This window comes from Mytilus californianus, unplaced genomic scaffold (genome assembly GCF_021869535.1).
Source record: "Mytilus californianus isolate M0D057914Y unplaced genomic scaffold, xbMytCali1.0.p SCAF_18, whole genome shotgun sequence".
Taxonomy (NCBI): domain Eukaryota; kingdom Metazoa; phylum Mollusca; class Bivalvia; order Mytilida; family Mytilidae; genus Mytilus; species Mytilus californianus.
The window spans coordinates 6039994-6058464 of NW_026262666.1; the positions used below are offsets into that span (position 1 = coordinate 6039994).

At 32.9% G+C, this 18471-nt stretch overlaps 1 protein-coding gene across 1 annotated transcript in view; it reads left to right on the forward strand.

The window, feature by feature from the left end:
* LOC127726614 (proto-oncogene tyrosine-protein kinase ROS-like) overlaps positions 1-16897 on the forward strand; it is an 89653-nt gene extending 72756 nt beyond the window's left edge. Inside the window, exons 27-38 of the mRNA XM_052234032.1 lie at positions 862-985; positions 2220-2389; positions 2851-2949; positions 3182-3314; positions 6008-6170; positions 6564-6758; positions 7127-7224; positions 7828-8025; positions 8570-8704; positions 10945-11093; positions 14246-14343; positions 15009-16897. Coding sequence (XP_052089992.1) covers positions 862-985; positions 2220-2389; positions 2851-2949; positions 3182-3314; positions 6008-6170; positions 6564-6758; positions 7127-7224; positions 7828-8025; positions 8570-8704; positions 10945-11093; positions 14246-14343; positions 15009-16619 — 3173 coding nt within the window. The 3' untranslated portion in view covers positions 16620-16897. The remainder of the gene's footprint in view (positions 1-861; positions 986-2219; positions 2390-2850; positions 2950-3181; positions 3315-6007; positions 6171-6563; positions 6759-7126; positions 7225-7827; positions 8026-8569; positions 8705-10944; positions 11094-14245; positions 14344-15008) is intronic.
* Positions 16898-18471: the final 1574 nt, after the last annotated feature.

Consider the following 18471-nt stretch of genomic DNA (forward strand, 5'->3'; position numbering starts at 1 on the left):
GAATCAACAGTAATTGCGGAAGAGGATACTATGCCAAGCAACTGTTTGAAGTCATTTACATGCGTTATGGGGTCATTGACTTATATGAACAGCTATTTTTAGTGAAATAATGTTGGAACATTTCATTTGCTTCAATATATAAAGTAGTGAATTTCAGTGCCTACAAGACATTGGTTTGTTCCTCAGGAGACGCTGTTCATTTCTAAAGGAAAATACCTTTGACCCAATTTTTATGCCCCACCTACGATAGTAGGAGGGGGCATTATGTTTTCTGATCTGTGTGTCCGTTCGTTCGTCCGTCTGTCCCGCTTCAGGTTAAAGTTTTGGTCAAGTCAGGTTAAAGTTTTTGGTCAAGGTAGTTTTTTGCTGAAGTTGAAGTCCAATCAACTTGAAACTTAGTACACATGTTCCCTATGATATGATCTTTCTAATTTTAATGCCAAATTAGAGTTTAGACCCCAATTTCAGGGTCCACTGAACATAGAAAATTATAGTGCGAGTGGGGCATCTGTGTACTATGGACACATTCTATGTAGTGTTTTACATCCTGGCTATGAGAATCAATTGTTCGTGTTTTGTCCATAGTGGACAAATATATTGGCCATTGTCTGTCTCTTTTTTTGCATCCATGAATTTTAGATTCAGAAATTATTTGGTGCATTTATTATTGTGATTATCCAAGAATGGACAGAAATATGAGATTAATTATTGCGATTTCAGGATAATCTGCAAACAGATATATAGTTCTTATTATTGCGAAACTCATGGTCACCCAGTCACATTATTTGCGCATGCATTTATAAAAATCTTGCAATAATTTCTGAATTTACTGTAGTATTATAATCTTTTTCTCTTTTATAGCAAGCATTCCCAGTGCCCCAGATCCACCAATTATAGAATCCTTGTCGAGTCAAGGGTATGAGGTTAAATGGTCAGAACCTAATGACAATGGTGCCGCAATCCTCCATTATATACTGCAGTATTGGTGAGTATACTCCTTATGGAGTTCTATTGAGTGTTGAATTTAAGTTATTGGTGAGTATACTCCTTATGGAGTTCTGTTGAGTGTTCGTTTTAAGGTAAAGCAATGAAGGATGTGAAGTGAAGTTCATTCCTGGGCTCTTGGTCATAAAACTTTACTCAGTACTCGAAGTACAAAATTTATGCTCAATACTCCAAATCCAGTATCTTGATTGGTTGAATGCTGAGTCTGAGTACGATAATCATACTAAAAACTTGATCTTGCGGGAATCAAACTTTCCAGTAGGGTTATTCAAATCAGACTCAGAATTAACAGACCTGCTAACCTTCTCGATTTATGGAGAGATTTCCCTGAAGATAGGTGTTGACCTGAATTTTGAAATTCTTTATTGTATAAACTGAACTGAACATCTCAAAATCATGCATTCAAATGAGTTAAAATGGTATTTAAACACATACATACTCATTCAAACAATATAGAAATAGATTAAAAACACTTATGACAATATAAAAGGAGTATTATGTCTTCTTGCACTTAAAATCCCTCAAGGAGATTTTGAAATATTGGCAGGTTTAAATTATCCAACCAAAATACTGGGTTCTCGGTTATTACATTTTACTCAGTAGTCTTGAGTACAAAACATCAAATCCAATATTTTGATAAGTTGAATTCTGAGTCTGAGTACGAAAAATGGTACTCAAAATTTTTATGACTGCAAGGCTTGGATTTGGATTTTCGAGCACACTATTTGAACTCCAAGTACTGAGTAAATTTTATGATCTAGAGCTCTGATGATAGTGAAGATGTTATCAACCATTACATTACACACAAGTATAGATAAGCATTTGTGATGAAGAGATCTGAATGGTCTTCATAGAAGATGGTATACATTACAAGGGATCTTTTTAGGTAAGATCACTATTAACTGTAAATTCAGAAATTATTACATGCATTTATTATTGGCATTGTTGTACAATTGACGCAAATGTGAGATTAATTATTTGCCATTTCAGGAAATACTACATTAACATAATTCTATTGAAATTCACAATGTCAGCCATTATTTGTGTGAAACATATCCCGTAGCAATAATAAAGACATTGCAAACATTTTTCATGTACAGTATTTTCCAAATACTGGTAATCCTTCAGACATTGACCCACTAATTGAAATTTTAATAAAGTTGGCATTTGAATGAATTTCCAATGATAAAGTACATGCACATTTTTTTTTCCAGGAGTACAGACTACCAGATATGGACTGAAGTATATAATGGAACTGAAGCTCGTTGGGTAATTGATGATGGAGTTTTAACCAGTGGTAAAGAATACTTCTTCCGTGTAGCTGCTGAGAATGCTAATGGACTTGGACCATTCAGTAATAACAGTACAGCTTTTACATATAGAGGTAACACAGCTATATAGATGGGTTGGGTTTGAGATTGTCCTTTCCTGGTGTTGGGCTGGGCATTGTCCTTGGTGAAGGGTTGGTTTTGGTCCTTGATAATGGGTCAAGGACAATCCCCAACCGAACACCAAGTGAGTATTAGGACACTATGAAGTCTGTTATTATGGTGGAGGAAGCAGAAGAACTTGGAATGAACAACCTGGTTGCAACAGACAAATTGAAGTGATAATCTGCAGATTGATGTCTGTGGTCATTAAACAAGGAAAATGACCGTGCAAGCAAGACATGGTGTCCTATTGACACATTTATTGTAATGTTAATACATGGTAGATGCATTTAATTAATGTTATATCATTTGTGTATAATACCATGGCCAAATGTCTTCATTGTTATAGTTTTATTAGTGGTGATAATAACTTTTACCTATTGTTCTTATATAACTTTACTTTTATATTTTGCAGATGTTGTTACGGCAGCAGATGACACGGTAGCCATTGTTGTCATTTCTCTGTCGTTTGTGTTTGTATTCCTCGTGGTACTATTGTTTGTTATATGTTATGGTGAGTTTTGATTACGTAGAATTCCTGCCAGATTTTAGTTTTTAAAATTACTGTAAACGTTTTTTTGTCAGTTCCTTGTGACAAATCATGCTCAGAAATTAACCTGTATTAAATTGTTTTCTTGAGCACACAGTATCAAGTTAATATAATCTTTCTTAATTGAACCCCAATCAGCACCTTTCAAATTTTAGCATATGTATTAAATGTTACAGTGTATTGTTTGTCATTGCAGTAATGCGAAAAAGAAATAGAAAAAATAGGAAACCAAAAGAATTCATAGTGCGAGGACCAGACCATGAGCTTGCTATTCTGAGAGAGCTCCCACTGCACACAGCTCCTGAGAGTAATACTTTATATGCTATCAAGTATGTTATTTCTTTCTAAAAATACAAATAAAAGTAGAGTTTAAATAGAAAATTCACAAATTGTTTTGGTTTTCAATTTGTTGTTGTTGAAGTTGTGAATCATTGGAATACAAGGTTTCATCATGAATTATAATAACAAGTGACTGACGTTATTTTTTTACAAGCTTTAATAACTGATAAAAAAAATGAATCAGTAATTAATAGTTATGCTCCTAAAGAAGGCTGAGATCTGATAGTCTGAAGTTTTTAATTTTCATTCTGTCACATTTTGTATATCATTTACCCCGTGTCAAATGTTGATTTACTCCCTTCTTATTGTATTTTGAAGAAGGGTGTAAAGGGGGGGTATCTGCACGGAAGAACGCGAAATGAAATTGCCATTTCATGATGAACGAACAATTAAAAATGTCTTGCACGTTGATCTTTTTACCGATTTCACTAAACACGGTGAATAACATACCTTTTTCACGGCTGCACGTGAAATAAAAATGGCAAAACACGTTGCACGAAAATAACCCTTTACCACCCTCTTTGAACCCCCCTCCTGTATTCTGTATTAAGTATTGTAGACTGTCAATTGCACATTTGGTTAGGGAGGGGTTTCACATACATTTGGTTAGGGAGGTGTTTCACATACATTTGGTTAGGGAGGGGTTTCACATACATTTGGTTAGTGAGGGGTTTCACATACACATTTGGTTAGGGAGGGGTTTCACATACACATTTTGTTAGGGAGGGGTTTCACATACACATTTGGTTAGGGAGGAGTTTCACATACACATTTGGTTAGGGAGGGGTTTAACATACACATTTGGTTAGTGAGGGATTTTACATACACATTTGATTAGGGAGGGGTTTCACATACACATTCAGTATTACCTTTTTTTGAGGTAAAGATTGCATGCAATGCAGTCATATAACCCTATTTTCCATACCTTATCACTACATTTGAGAGGACTAACTACATATTGTAGTGAGGGGAACATTCTTTGTGTCCTATCCACGTCAAAGTTAGGGGAACATTCTTTGTGTCCTATCCACGTCAAAGTTAGGGGAACATTCTTTGTGTCTTATCCACGTCAAAGTTAGGGGAACATTCTTTGTGTCCTATCCAAGTCAAAGTTAGGGGAACATTCTTTGTGTCCTATCCTCGTCAAAGTTAGGGGAACATTCTTTGTGTCCTATCCACGTCAAAGTTAGGGGAACATTCTTTGTGTCCTATCCACGTCAAAGTTAGGGGAACATTCTTTGTGTCCTATCCACGTCAAAGTTAGGGGAACATTCTTTGTGTCCTATCCACGTCAAAGTTAGGGGAACATTCTTTGTGTCTTATCCAAGTCAAAGTTAGGGGAACATTCTTTGTGTCCTATCCACGTCAAAGTTAGGGGAACATTCTTTGTGTCCTATCCACGTCAAAGTTAGCGGAACATTCTTTGTGTCTTATCCATGTCAAAGTTAGGGGAACATTCTTTGTGTCTTATCCAAGTCAAAGTTAGGGGAACATTCTTTGTGTCCTATCCACGTCAAAGTTAGGGTAACATTCTTTGTGTCTTATCCAAGTCAAAGTTAGGGGAACATTCTTTGTGTCCTATCCACGTCAAAGTTAGGGGAACATTCTTTGTGTCCTATCCACGTCAGAGTTAGGGGAACATTCTTTGTTTCCTATCCACGTCAGAGTTAGGGGAACATTCTTTGTGTCCTATCCACGTCAAAGTTAGGGGAAAATTCTTTGTTTCCTATCCACGTCAAAGTTAGGGGAACATTCTTTGTGTCCTATCCACATCAGAGTTAGGGGAACATTCTTTGTGTCCTATCCACATCAGAGTTAGGGGAACATTCTTTGTGTCCTATCCACGTCAGAGTTAGGGGAACATTCTTTGTGTCCTATCCACATCAAAGTTAGGGGAACATTCTTTGTGTCCTATCCACATCAGAGTTAGGGGAACATTCTTTGTGTCCTATCCACGTCAAAGTTAGGGGAACATTCTTTGTGTCCTATCCACGTCAAAGTTAGGGGAACATTCTTTGTGTCCTATCCACGTCAAACAATATATACTGTAGATTCAGAAATTATTGCGTGCATTTATTATTGAGATACTTGAAGAATGGACAAAAATGCGAGATTAATTATTGCGATTTCTGAAAAATTTGGATGAAGATATATGTATCAGATATTAGAATGCGAGTTCTTATTATTGCGATACTCACTCAGTCGCATTATTCGAGATGATAAAAACATCGCAATAATTTCTGAATTTACAGTAAATGATATAATCTGAGATATTCAATATAAATAAGAAGATGTGGTATGTGAGTGCCAATGAGACAACTCTCCATCTAAGTCATTATGTGTAAAAAGTATTCAAGTTTAGAAAATGATATGTATTGTGTAATACCATACTAGTATATATCTGTTCTAAAAAAATGCCAATTAAAATTATGGACTTAGAAAGATAACTCCAATTGAAAGTATTGCTTTAATGGGTTACATCGCTAAATGCAATGCAATGTATAATCTTAAAGTTCACATTGCAAAATGAAAGCAATCTTTACCTTTCGGTGCTTACAAGCAATCTGAATATTTTTGATGCTTAATAATCCTATTTGTGTATGATATGCATGGACTACTTTCAAATTTGAAGTAGTAAGAGATTGTGATTTTACTTTGATTGTGAAATTTCATATTTTTTCAGTATTGTACCTACTGACAGTGATATTGCCAAACTGCCTCACTTCCGACGGGACCAGTTGATGCTGACAAAATTCCTAGGAAGTGGTGCATTTGGTGAAGTCTTTGAAGGGGTGGCAAAGAATATCTTAAGTGATAGTTCTGGAGAAACAAAAGCTGCAGTGAAGGTTTGTAATACTTGCTGTAAAATCTGTGATTTTTTTGCAATGATTTATTAATATGATATATGTGACAGGGTAAATGCATGCTATAATTTTTGAAAGAATTTACATTAATGAAATTCTTTTTATGTAGGGTGTCGTAACATTGACATACAGTATAGACTCCTGTCTTTTGTCGATTAATGTTCATTAACTTCATAAGGAATTTCCTAAAAAAGAGCCCAGAATAGAATGATGTAGACGTTAGAACTCTAATGATGGATACAAATTTATACTTTTTGTACTAATGTTTAAATTTTTAAAGACTATTAGGGAATGAACCTTAATCTTTGTTAATGTCATGACCAATACATGTATTTTTGTATGAAATTTATATAGAAGATTATAATACTTTTGTAGACTTTGAGAAAGAGTGCATCAGACCATGAAAAAGAAGAGTTCCTGAAAGAGGCGGTATTGATGAGTAATTTTAAACATGATCACATCCTGAGTTTACTTGGTGTCTGCCTTGATAATGATCCACAGTTCATTATTCTAGAATTAATGGAAGGTGGCGACCTGTTGTCTTATTTACGAACATGTAGAGGGATGTCGGTGAGTTCATATCCTACTTTCTTTACTCTTTATAATTAAATGGTTTGCAATATGAAGTACTGTGATTTCCAGGTAAAATAAAAAGCTGTTTAGATGTTGTCAAGACATTGTGGATGACTGTGCATGAAAACAAATTGAAAAATAATATATTGACAAAACAAGGTATTCTTAATTAATTTTTTTTTTATAGTTGAATTCTTGGTTGAGTTGTTCTAGTATAGCTATTTATTCATTGCCTGATAGAACTTTAATTTATGCAATTTATGAAGAGTTTACTTACTGCATGCTGCAGATGTTAATATTTTAATGTTGCCAGACATAATATGAACTTGGTCTAAACCGAAGATGTTTTGTTTTTCCAATTTCAGACAAATTCTTCCAGTTTATGTTTAACAGATTTAGTGAAGATTTGTGTTCATGTTGCTAGGGGCTGTAAATATTTAGAACGAGAGCATTTTGTTCATAGGTAAGTGATAGATATTTAGGAAAAGAGCATTTGAAAATGAAGATAGGAAAAATTATGACCTGCTAAACATCACTTAATTATGGATGAATTTTGATATACAGTATCCAGAATTTATCCTTATAAATCGATAATCCGACATGTCTTAATAAAAATATCTAAGGGCTGAAAGTTTTGTTTGCTAATCACTATAGCAACCTGTTAACCTCCTTATTTTAGGGTCAGAGCAATCTATTTATGTAATTTTCTTGAGCCGTAAAAAAAAACCTTGGATCTTCTCTTTTATGAATGTTTCAAGAAAGTTTGAAAAATCAAGAAGATATTTTAACGTAATGGCAGAAGTATCAACAAAAATATAATTTCCCTCCTCAATCCAAAAAAAAAAATGGTATCTGTGAAAATATATGAGTATACATTACTTTTAGGACTATTCCAATAAAATAGATGTAGTAGGGTAGACAGGTATTTCCAAAACCCCCACAACCTCAATTGGACAGAACACCATAAATGACTCCTAACCCATGTCAAAACATTGTATTTCCCTTCATACCCTCCCACATTCATTATAATTAAATAGCCCTTAATTATCATTGATTTCCTTTCCAGAGATTTAGCGGCTAGAAACTGTCTTGTCTCATCTAAGGTTCCATCAGAAATAGTTGTCAAAATAGGAGACTTTGGTTTAGCCAGAGATATTTATAAAAGTGATTATTATCGTAAAGAAGGCGAAGGATTACTTCCTGTTAGATGGATGTCGCCGGAATCCTTGGTAGATGGAATATTTACTACACAGTCAGATATATGGTACCTATAGCTTAAAAAACAGTTTTTGCACTTTTGAAATTCAAAAATAAAGAGAAAAACATTCTTTGGGATCAGTAAATTTTCAGTTGATTTTGTGGATAATTTGAAATATAGTTTTATCACTGCAGTGTGTGCAGTAATGTTGGCTGAGACCAAAAACTAACGTCAAGATTCGTTGCTGTTTATAAATGTGTTTGTTCACTGAATAGTAAGACTGAGGTCTAAAATAAAATATTGTTTGTTTCCCCAATCCCTACCGACCCTGCAAAAACGGGTCCGACTCATAAAATTTTACTGACAAACAATATATTAATTTAGGCCTGATATAGCTGGTTTATATGTACAGTATTCAAATAATAGATTACTAAAGATATCTAAACTTCATAATTATTATAGAACATATTGCTAATCCTATTCCATGAAAATATAATTCGAGGAGTTGATTCAGCTTAATAGATAAATAGACATGTTGAAACATATTGACAGTCTTGAATAAAGCAGTAAAATAAATATCAAAGTGTCAAATAAAAATGTTGTATTTCAGGGCCTTTGGGGTAATGATGTGGGAAGTCCTAACATTTGGCCAGCAGCCATATCAAGCTAGGACGAACATTGAAGTTTTACATTATGTCAGATCTGGTGGTCAGCTGGAACAACCAGAAAATTGTCCAGAGGAATTGTAAGTTTCTGAATAAAAATATGTATAAGTCTGAAATTCATATTCACCTCTAGCTTTATCCTCAGTAAATATGATCGGATAATCATCTTTCTACCTTAACAGGTGTCGTATTTTCTTAGTTCATCACCCAGCAAAGAGACAAAAATTCACATATACTTTTAACCATATTTTTCCAATTCAAAGCATACTAAAAGATATCTAACTTTTAAAATATTTAAATGTATATGGTCCTAAGAATCCAATGAGGGAACAGATTTTACATTTAATATATAGTTTCTATAATAAGGATGTGCCCTTATGAAAAGTTATTGGAGTTACAGCCCAGAAAAGCGACCAGACTGTGCTTTTGTTTAATGTTTTTCTTTGTATCTATCTGATGAGTTAAGCCTTTTTCGACTAATTTTGATTCAGCCATGCTGGATCTATGCGATCACTCTGGTTTTAGAGATGGTGCAGAATACTAAGTTGAAGACATATCATGAAACTAATTATGTGTTTTTATGACTTGCAGAAACTTTCTACACCATTTTAATCATCAACTGCCAACTTTTGACATGTTGTTTGCCCTTAAATTAAGAAAAGAGTGGTCGAACAACCCTTTTATTTTAGATATTCACTTGCAAATAGTTCGTTCCTTTGTAAATCAAAATTTATAATGATTTACTATTCATGAATTAATTTGAAAAAGGTATTTGTACGTCAATTGAATCAGTTGATAATAATTTTGAAAGTATTATATTAGTATCTTATGCTTGTGTAAATTATTGTTCAGTGAAATGTAGGTCAACATGTGTATTGATATATCTAAGTTGATTCCCACACTTTTTTTAAATGGTATTACTCCAATTCTTTCCATAGGCAAGTAAGAGTCAGTATGATTATCAACTGTCAAGCTTTTCAAATAATTACTATCAAAGGTGTAAGTATTAATTGGAAACAATCCCAGGCTTATTAAATTGACCACAGTTAATATCTCATGACCTGTTACATAATTGAATTTATTACACACCTAACTGAATACACACATTCTTGACCTCAATAGTAAACCTACAAATGTATTATTTATTTTAATCTACACTACACTAAAATATTCTGTTAATTTTGCTAGTTAGCTGAATGATTAATCAGATATGTTTTTTTTCAAAGAAAAGACAATAAATTAAAGAAAAAAAAAAGAATAACAAATGCAAGCAAATTTTATTTCACTTGTAAAATCAGTGTCATTATCATCTGACTTAAGTCAATAATCAAGTTCTAAATAATTATTTACAATTATCATGATTATCAGAAATTTTGATGAAATAATATACAAAATTGCATTATATTGCTATTTAACAGTATGTGGAGATATCTCAGCTTAGGTATTTGTACATTAAAATTTGAATACAGGAAATGTATTTTTTTTTAATGTAGAATGAACACCAATTTAGATAAAAAATAATTTTTGTTGTTGAGAAAGAGCATTTCTAAGGCCTGTTTCTGGAAATTATTAAGCCAGTTATAATTAATGGCATATAAAAAAATATATTACTTATTTGACGATTTCCCTTTCCATTCTTGTAAAAAAAAAATCTGACAGAGTCTAAAATTGAAATATCAATATATATATATCAATATTTGCATCAATATTGCGAAATTCCTACCTTTGGACAATAACATAAAAATTTTACAGCAAGATTGGAAATGAAAAGAAAAAAATATTGAAAAACGTATGGTCAGAAAGAATACCAGACTAGCTAAAAATATGGCTGGATCACAACATCGACGATGCTTTGATTATAGTTTGTTCTTATGTTGTACTGTTACACCACTGTCCCAGGTTAGGGGAGGGTTGAGCGCTCACAATCATGTTTAACACCGCCACATTCTTTATGTGCCTGTCCCAAGTCAGGAGCCTGTACCGGTAGTTCAGTGGTTGTTGTTGGTTCATGTCAGTCATATTTGTTTTTTTCGTAAATTGTTTTATTTTATAAATTAGGCCGATTGTTTTCTCAATTGAATTGTTTAATATTTTTCATGTCAGGGCCATTTATAGCAGACTATACGGCATGGGTTTTTCTCATTGTTGAAGGCCGTTTGGTTGTCTATAATTGCTTACATCCACTTTATTTGAACTTTGGTGGATAATTGTCTCATTGGCAATCATATCACATCTCCTTATTTTTATAGTCATACCTACATGTATATGGTCGAAAGATAGACCTAATTTTTATAATTTTTGTGTTTTGTATATATTGTAGATTTGTCCTCATGAAAAGTTGTTGGAGTTACAGCCCAGAAGATAGACCTGACTTTACCTACATCTTACAACAGTTAGAACAGTTCCTTGAGAAATGTGTCACATTGTTAGCTGACTACATAATGCCTGTTAGGACCAGGCCTGTTGATGGTAATTAAATTAAATACATTTATAATAGGGCATGAATTCTTGGGATAGATATTTATTATATGATGCTTTTTAAGACCAGGCCTTTTGATGATTATAAGATTTATTATAGATACATTTATAAATGGGACCTTTCATAAATTCTAAATCTAAATGCTTATTATATAATGTCTGTTAGGACCAGGCCTGTGGATGGTAATTTTTTTATCAAACTTTTCTTTGCAAATACTGCATAGAATGACTTCATATTTGGTCAGCAGCTCAACAGTGAAAAGTTGTAATGTGTGGGGTCTTTTTGGACCAGTCAGATACCTACTTCCTGTTTGTCGATACATTGAAGTTTTCAATATGTTGAATGGACTTTATTTTTTTTGTGTCACACTTTTCTCAGAAACTACTCAACAGAACAAATTTGGTCAGCAATTCAATAGTGACAAGTTGAAAAGTGTGTGCAGATACTTGATTCCCGTTTCCTCATACTTTAAATTTTTCAATATTTTGAATGAACTTAAATTTTTGGTAGAAAATACTCAAACAGAATGGCTTCATTTTTCGTCAGCAGCTCAGTAGTGAAGAGTTGTAATATGTGTGTACTTTTGTATCTATCTGAGACACCTTCTTCCTGTTTTCCTATACTTTGAATTACGAGTGAAGGTATGCTAAGTGTGACAACACGTGCATTCTGGGTGATATTACCCAGGACTTGTGTTCTGCAATGCACAAATGTTGGATGATCACTATCTAGCAAAGAATTTCGATGCAATAAAAGTGTGGTTCCTTACTTATAGGTTTTTCTCAGATGAGCTTACTGATTTTGTGTCGATAATTTGTATGAACAAGGAACTATTTGAATCTGGAATAATTTTTGAATTCTGGAAAATTGATAAGAAATGTATGATGAAAACTAACCTAACTAAAGAGGGTTAGCCATGTGCGCATTGCTTAGGTAGATTTTACTTCCACTGATATTTTAGTATGAACTGACTAAGCCCCCTTAGCCATGCATGCATGGATAACCCTCCTAAATTAGGTTAGTTTTCATCATATATTATCAATTTTGGAGAATTAAAAATTATTCCCGATTTAAATAATTGCTTGTTTATTCCATTTATTTTTTTTTCAGTAACTTAAATAATATTTTTTGAATATTTTAAAGCAAACCAGCATTTAAAGAATCCAAATTTAATTTCAAAGACCATGAAGATCATCAAAGGTTTAATTTTTTTTTTGCAAAAATTGAGATATTGAATGTTTTTTGTTTGAGGTGCTGGACGATCTAGAAATAGTTGGCGCAATCGCCAAGATGTTCATCCCTCATCTGTAAACAAAGTCAATCGTGACGAAAGGTATCCTGTGTGTGGCCATGTTGTTTAATTGAGTTTAATTTTTTAAAATTTCATGTGTGGCCATTTTGTGTTCATATTTTAACCTTATTTAATATCATCTATTACCGTGTTATTTACGATCTTTGATTTTTGTGTTCTGCTTTGTAAATTCATTTCTGACATCTGCTAAAAATTCATTTGATTATTCTGTTAAATTTTGTATTGTGTATGTGCTTTTAATTTATTATCCTGCAATAAACCTTTCTTAAATACAAATACAGATGTAGTTATAAATGTGTATAATATTGTACTGGACTTCGGCTTCTATTATTAATTAAAACCTTTAATATCAAAATTACACTTTATAGTTGTCTGCCGTCCATGTACAATTCTATTTTTTCAGAACTTTTTTAGGCATTATTGATTAATTGCAGGATAATATAATTACATTGTCAGAAGATATCAAGTTTATTTGTACTGATTATGAACCATTAGAGTAAAGCTCAGTGAACCTTTATTTTCTTCCCGTTTCTTATGCTCAATGATATAAATTTTGTATCTTCTGACATTATAGTTATATGGTATATATATTTGTTGTAATTTTGTTGTTTCAATTGGAGAAAATTTGCAAAAAATGCATATCTATTGTAAATGTTGCATTGGTGTGATACCGTCCTCGTATAATAAATTGACAAGAAAGAGGGATTTTAGAATTCCACATTCTACGAACTCAGTAAACGTAATTGTTTCATTTTTACTAATTTCATATTTTGATGTTGTTTGACGTTAATTTTGTATGTTTTCATTAAACTTTTAATACATATCATTTTTAAGCATATAGTTCTCATATCTTGCCATTCAAAAATTGCATTCTAAAATTTCTGCTGCTTTCGTAATAATCAAACATTAGAAAAAAAGTACAAAGGTTCAAAATCACAAGTCAGAAAAAAAATTTCAAAAGAGAAGATAAATAAAAAAATGACATTCTTATGAAAGAAAACAAAAAGTTGAACTTGGATGATCTGTAAGAAACATCATTTTTTGGTTCTATCAGTGACACATGCCTTTCTACTGATCTAAATATCTGTTAACTAGTCATAACCAATAATAAAGTAGCAGATTGGATAACATCCACTTCTTATTCTAAGATCGTTCTGAACATGCATGAAATATTTGCCACTGGACATTAAGCAACCAACAATCAATCAATCTAATTCTTAGGCATTACAAACTATTGAAATGATCACAGCCAAAAACCAGAGATTGAAAAACATGGGAAGCATACCGGTATATCATTAAAAAAAAGCCAAAACAGAATTATCAGGAAAATTCAAACATCTAAAGAGCTAGAATTCCCGATCAGGAAATTTCTTTTAGAAAAGGTTTACCAAAAACCAATTTATCCTTTTATAGATGAATTATTGATATTTGAGATGTTTTCTAATCAATACTTCAAGTCAAATTATTAATTACAAGTGCTTAAAATATTATATGATGAAATGGAGAAAGTTTTATACATAGTGGGGGATTTGACCTGTGTGTCTGTATTCTGATATCCTGATTAGTTAGGACTTTTCTAAAATTTAGCATACATGGTAGCTTGACGCATTTGCTGAGTTAGAAGAAACATAAGACGTTATAAAATTTGAAAATAATGATGTTGCTTTATCTAAAATATGGAATATTTGGTTTGGAGGATACAACCTTAAACTAAGAAAATATTGTTATTGTGATTTTCATTAAAAGGTGTTTTTTTTAACAAAATGGAAATTAGACACTTCTTGCAGTGTTAATGTGAACATGTGTGACATTTTAAATTGTTTATTTCAGTGGATGGTTACCTAGACAACCAGCACCTCCCCCACCCCCACCACCACCACCACAACAAAACAAACCAGAGAGCGACCTCATCACTTGGACATGACAATGTAAGTAACCATGACAATATTAAGTAACCATGACAATGTAAGTAACCTTGACAATATAGTTACCTTGACAATGTAAGTAACCATGACAATGTAAGTAACCATGACAATATAAGTAACCTTGACAATGTAAGTAACCATGACAATATAAGTAACCTTATACCAAGTTTAATTTTTTTAGTGATATACATTTGTGACTGTCGCAAGACGAAAAAAAAACACTAATATAAGTTGTTGATAATATGTCAATCTTGAATTTTCTCTTCTACGGCTACACCAACAAATTAAATTTAGAAAATTATGAAAATAAATTGCCACCAAATCTGACATAACGGACTAAAAATGAAAAAAGTATCTTTGAAAATAAGTGGTTTAGAGTATCCCTTTGAAAGTTCTTTTTCCAAATAAAGATTAGCATATCTTTTCTGTTTTCTAGGTAACTCATACTCATATGTGATGTGGTATGATTACCAGTGAGATAAATGTCAACTAATAACCTAAGGAAAAGGATGTAAACAAACTGAAGTGAAACCCATACCTTTTAATAAGGTTGAAAGTGTGAAACAATTCAACAGAGGAAAGCCCTTTTCCTATATTTTTTTTAGATATCTACCTGTGTCTTTATTTTTATTTTACAATAAATGAATACAAATTGATATCTTTTACAGAGTGACAGTCAATTATACAGAAAAATTATCCATCGTGCCACATCATTTGATTCTCCTGAGCCATGTGACGCGTCAGCTGACTATCTACATCCTCAGACGAATGGTACACCGACCTATTTAGAACTTGTAACTGACCCTCCAGTTCGTAAAACATCACAAAGTAGTGAACCTTCCTCACGGAAATCTTCGCAAAGTCGTGAACCATCTGTTAGGAAGCCATCACAAAGCAGCAGTCGTCATAGCTCATGCTCAAGCGATATATATAGTCATGTCCCATTCACTGGTTACACTATCATCAGTACTCCAGAAGAAATTCCATCTATTCATGGAAAGTTTAATGACAACAATAGAATGCTGACTCAGCACAGTTCTCTGACAAGTCAGCAGAATTTTGAGAATATTTTACAAAACTATGATCATGTGACATCATTAAATCAGATGGACTTGTCAAAATTACATTTGGAACAGGAATCTGATCAACATCCAAATTATATGCATTCAAATCATGATTCAATTAGATCAGGGACAAAGTTGAAATGTGATTCACCTAAATTAACTACTCAGCAAAATCATGATTCTCCTGAATCAATGCCTCAATGTAATCATGATTCGTGTGATTCGAGAACTAAGTTGAATTGTGATTCATCTGAATCAAGAATTATGTCAAATCATGATTCAAAAGAATCGAGAGCAGACGCAAATAATGATTCAAGGGGATCAAGACCAGAATCGAATCGGGATTCAACTGAATCAGGCACTCAATCTTCTGACAGTGATGAAAGCCAGAGTAGTGCTTCAGCTTCTTCTTCCAGTGAATTAAGTCATCAGGGATCACTATACACTAAACAATCACAAGTTAATCAAAATCATGTTCATCATCATCATCATTATCAGAATCAGGAAAATCACCAGCATCATAATCATGATTCTCATCATTTAAATCATCTTCATCACAAACATCATCATATTGCTTCTGTAAAATCTCCAAGATGTGTTCAAATGAATGCCAAGACTGTGAATTTAACTCACCTAAACAATCAAAATCATGTTCGTCAAATGCAGATGGATCAATCGGAACACTTACGTCAATATTGTCAGTCTGTTACCTTGAACGATGACATTCATTTAAACTATGACCATGTACCGCCACAGCTCCCAGAAAATGGCTACAATGAAAGACTAAATTACGACTATCCCAGTCGGATCCATAGATCAAACAGTGCAGAGGAAAGACTTCATTTTCAAAAAGTTGATGTAAATCCCCAATCTCACAGTGCAGAGGAAAGATTGGTTTTCAACAGGGGGAGGAACCAATCTGAAAGTTCAGTTACAAAATTCAATGGCAGCTTGCGGCAAAATAATAAAGAGAATGTAGATTGTTACAAGCATATGATGATTGGAGAAGACAATGGACTGCCATACAAAAACTTAGATTTTCTCGACAGTATGAACTACGTGGATTGTAACCGAAATAGAACTTCCCATTCTAATTTGTCATCAAAATATGGCTTATCGGAATTACCATCACATGTGATTTATGGCGGGAACTTTGCAACACCTCAAGTTTATCCCATGTCGGACCAGGAAATTTTGGCTGCTACCCTTGTGTAAAATTTTGTTCAAAATTTAGAACAAGGGAGAATTATTTGCATGGCAAAAGACTTAACCAATGTGTGTTCATTGACTTTGTATTTCTTAATATTGAATTTGACAAAAGGATGTATATTTCCTGGAAATTATTACTCTTAGATTAAGTTTGTGTATATAATGCAAGGAATTGTATCAAAAGTGGTTGTACAATTACAAGATAGAATTAACTATGACATAAACACTGTCTATAACAATAAGACGATGTGGTATGATGATTGTCAATGAGACAACTCTCCACAAGAGACATGACACAGAAATTAACAACTATAGGTCACCATACGGCCTTCAACAATGAGTAAAGCCCATACCGCATAGTCAGCTATAAAAGGCCCCGAAATGACCAATGTAAAACAATTCAAACGAGAAAACTAACGTCCTAATTTATGTACAAAATAATGAAGGAAAAAATCCCTGAATGAAAGTCAATTTTCTTCAAGAAGTTTTTAACTATGTCAGTTAGAAAGCAATATTTTTTTTTTTATTTTTAGACTCTCTTATAAAAGTGATTAAGATTTTAAAAAATGTCAAATTTAGTAAAAGTGAAAAGATATTAATTGGATATACATGACACAGAAACAGAGACCATATATATTGCATGAACATGAAAATTTATTTCCTCTTTAAGTTAGAATTTTTTGGAAGAATTACACAACTACCATACAAAAGCATATAAAACAACCCAAACACTTTAATCATGTTATTGTACTAACACTTTTGAGACATTCCTGATAGAAGTCCTATAAAACTGTAAGATTATATCTTAAATCCATTCCTAATGATAAACATGACAGCAGATATTAAAACTATGTTTTAAATTTATTTTAATGTGCTTTTGTCTCGTATATGAAAAAGATTTGTTCATCCTCCCCCTTTTATAAATGGTTGGAGATAAATTGGCAAGTCTTTATTCATTTGTTCAGTACATAACCCTGCTTAGAGAAAAAAGGGGGTGGAAAGTGGCTTTGTTCTTTTTGTCTCCAACTAAAACAGTAAATAAAACGATTTTTGGAGTATCCATATCAACACAGCTCTATTATATATGTAAAATTAGTTTTAAGAGAGAGGGTGTTAATTTGTGTCCTCTGTTCACTTTTCTAGTTTATATTATGCCAAAAAATATACTCTATCAAATTTGTTTCATTACTTTTGATATTGATTCAGTTTTATTTAAAGAAAATTAACCATTACAAGACATGCAGGGATAGTGTAATTCTTCTAAGAAACCTTTGCTTTGCTGAAAGAACAATTAAGGAAAAATTTATAAACTGCTTTTTATGTCGTATATTGGTATGACGTTGGTGGCGGCGTCATCGTTCGAAGACACATTGGTTTTCGCACAATAACTTTAGTTTAAAGGATCTCTATGAAATTTTACCGTAAGGTTCAATACCACAAAAGGAAGGTTGGAATTGATTTTGGGGGTTATGGTCCTAACAGTTTAGGAATTAGGGGCCAAAAAGAGGCCCAAAAAGGCATTTTTCTAGTTTCCAGACAATAACTTGTGTTTAAGTGTATGGATCTCTCTGAAATTATACCACAAGTTTCCATACCACAAAGGGATGGTTAGGATGGGCTTTGGGGGTTATGGCTCAAACCGTTTAGGAATAAGGGGAAAAAAAGGGGGAAAAACTAGGGTTTCCTGGTGAAAGGACAATTTAAAAGCAGTGTAAGGGAGGTAATCCAAAAACAAAATTGTACAATGTTGGATTACCTCCCTTACACTGCTTTTAAATTATCTATTTAAGATTTTTATGATGTATTTAAATGGGTAATTATGGTTGCAAACTCCATTGGTAATTTGAATTGAGATTAT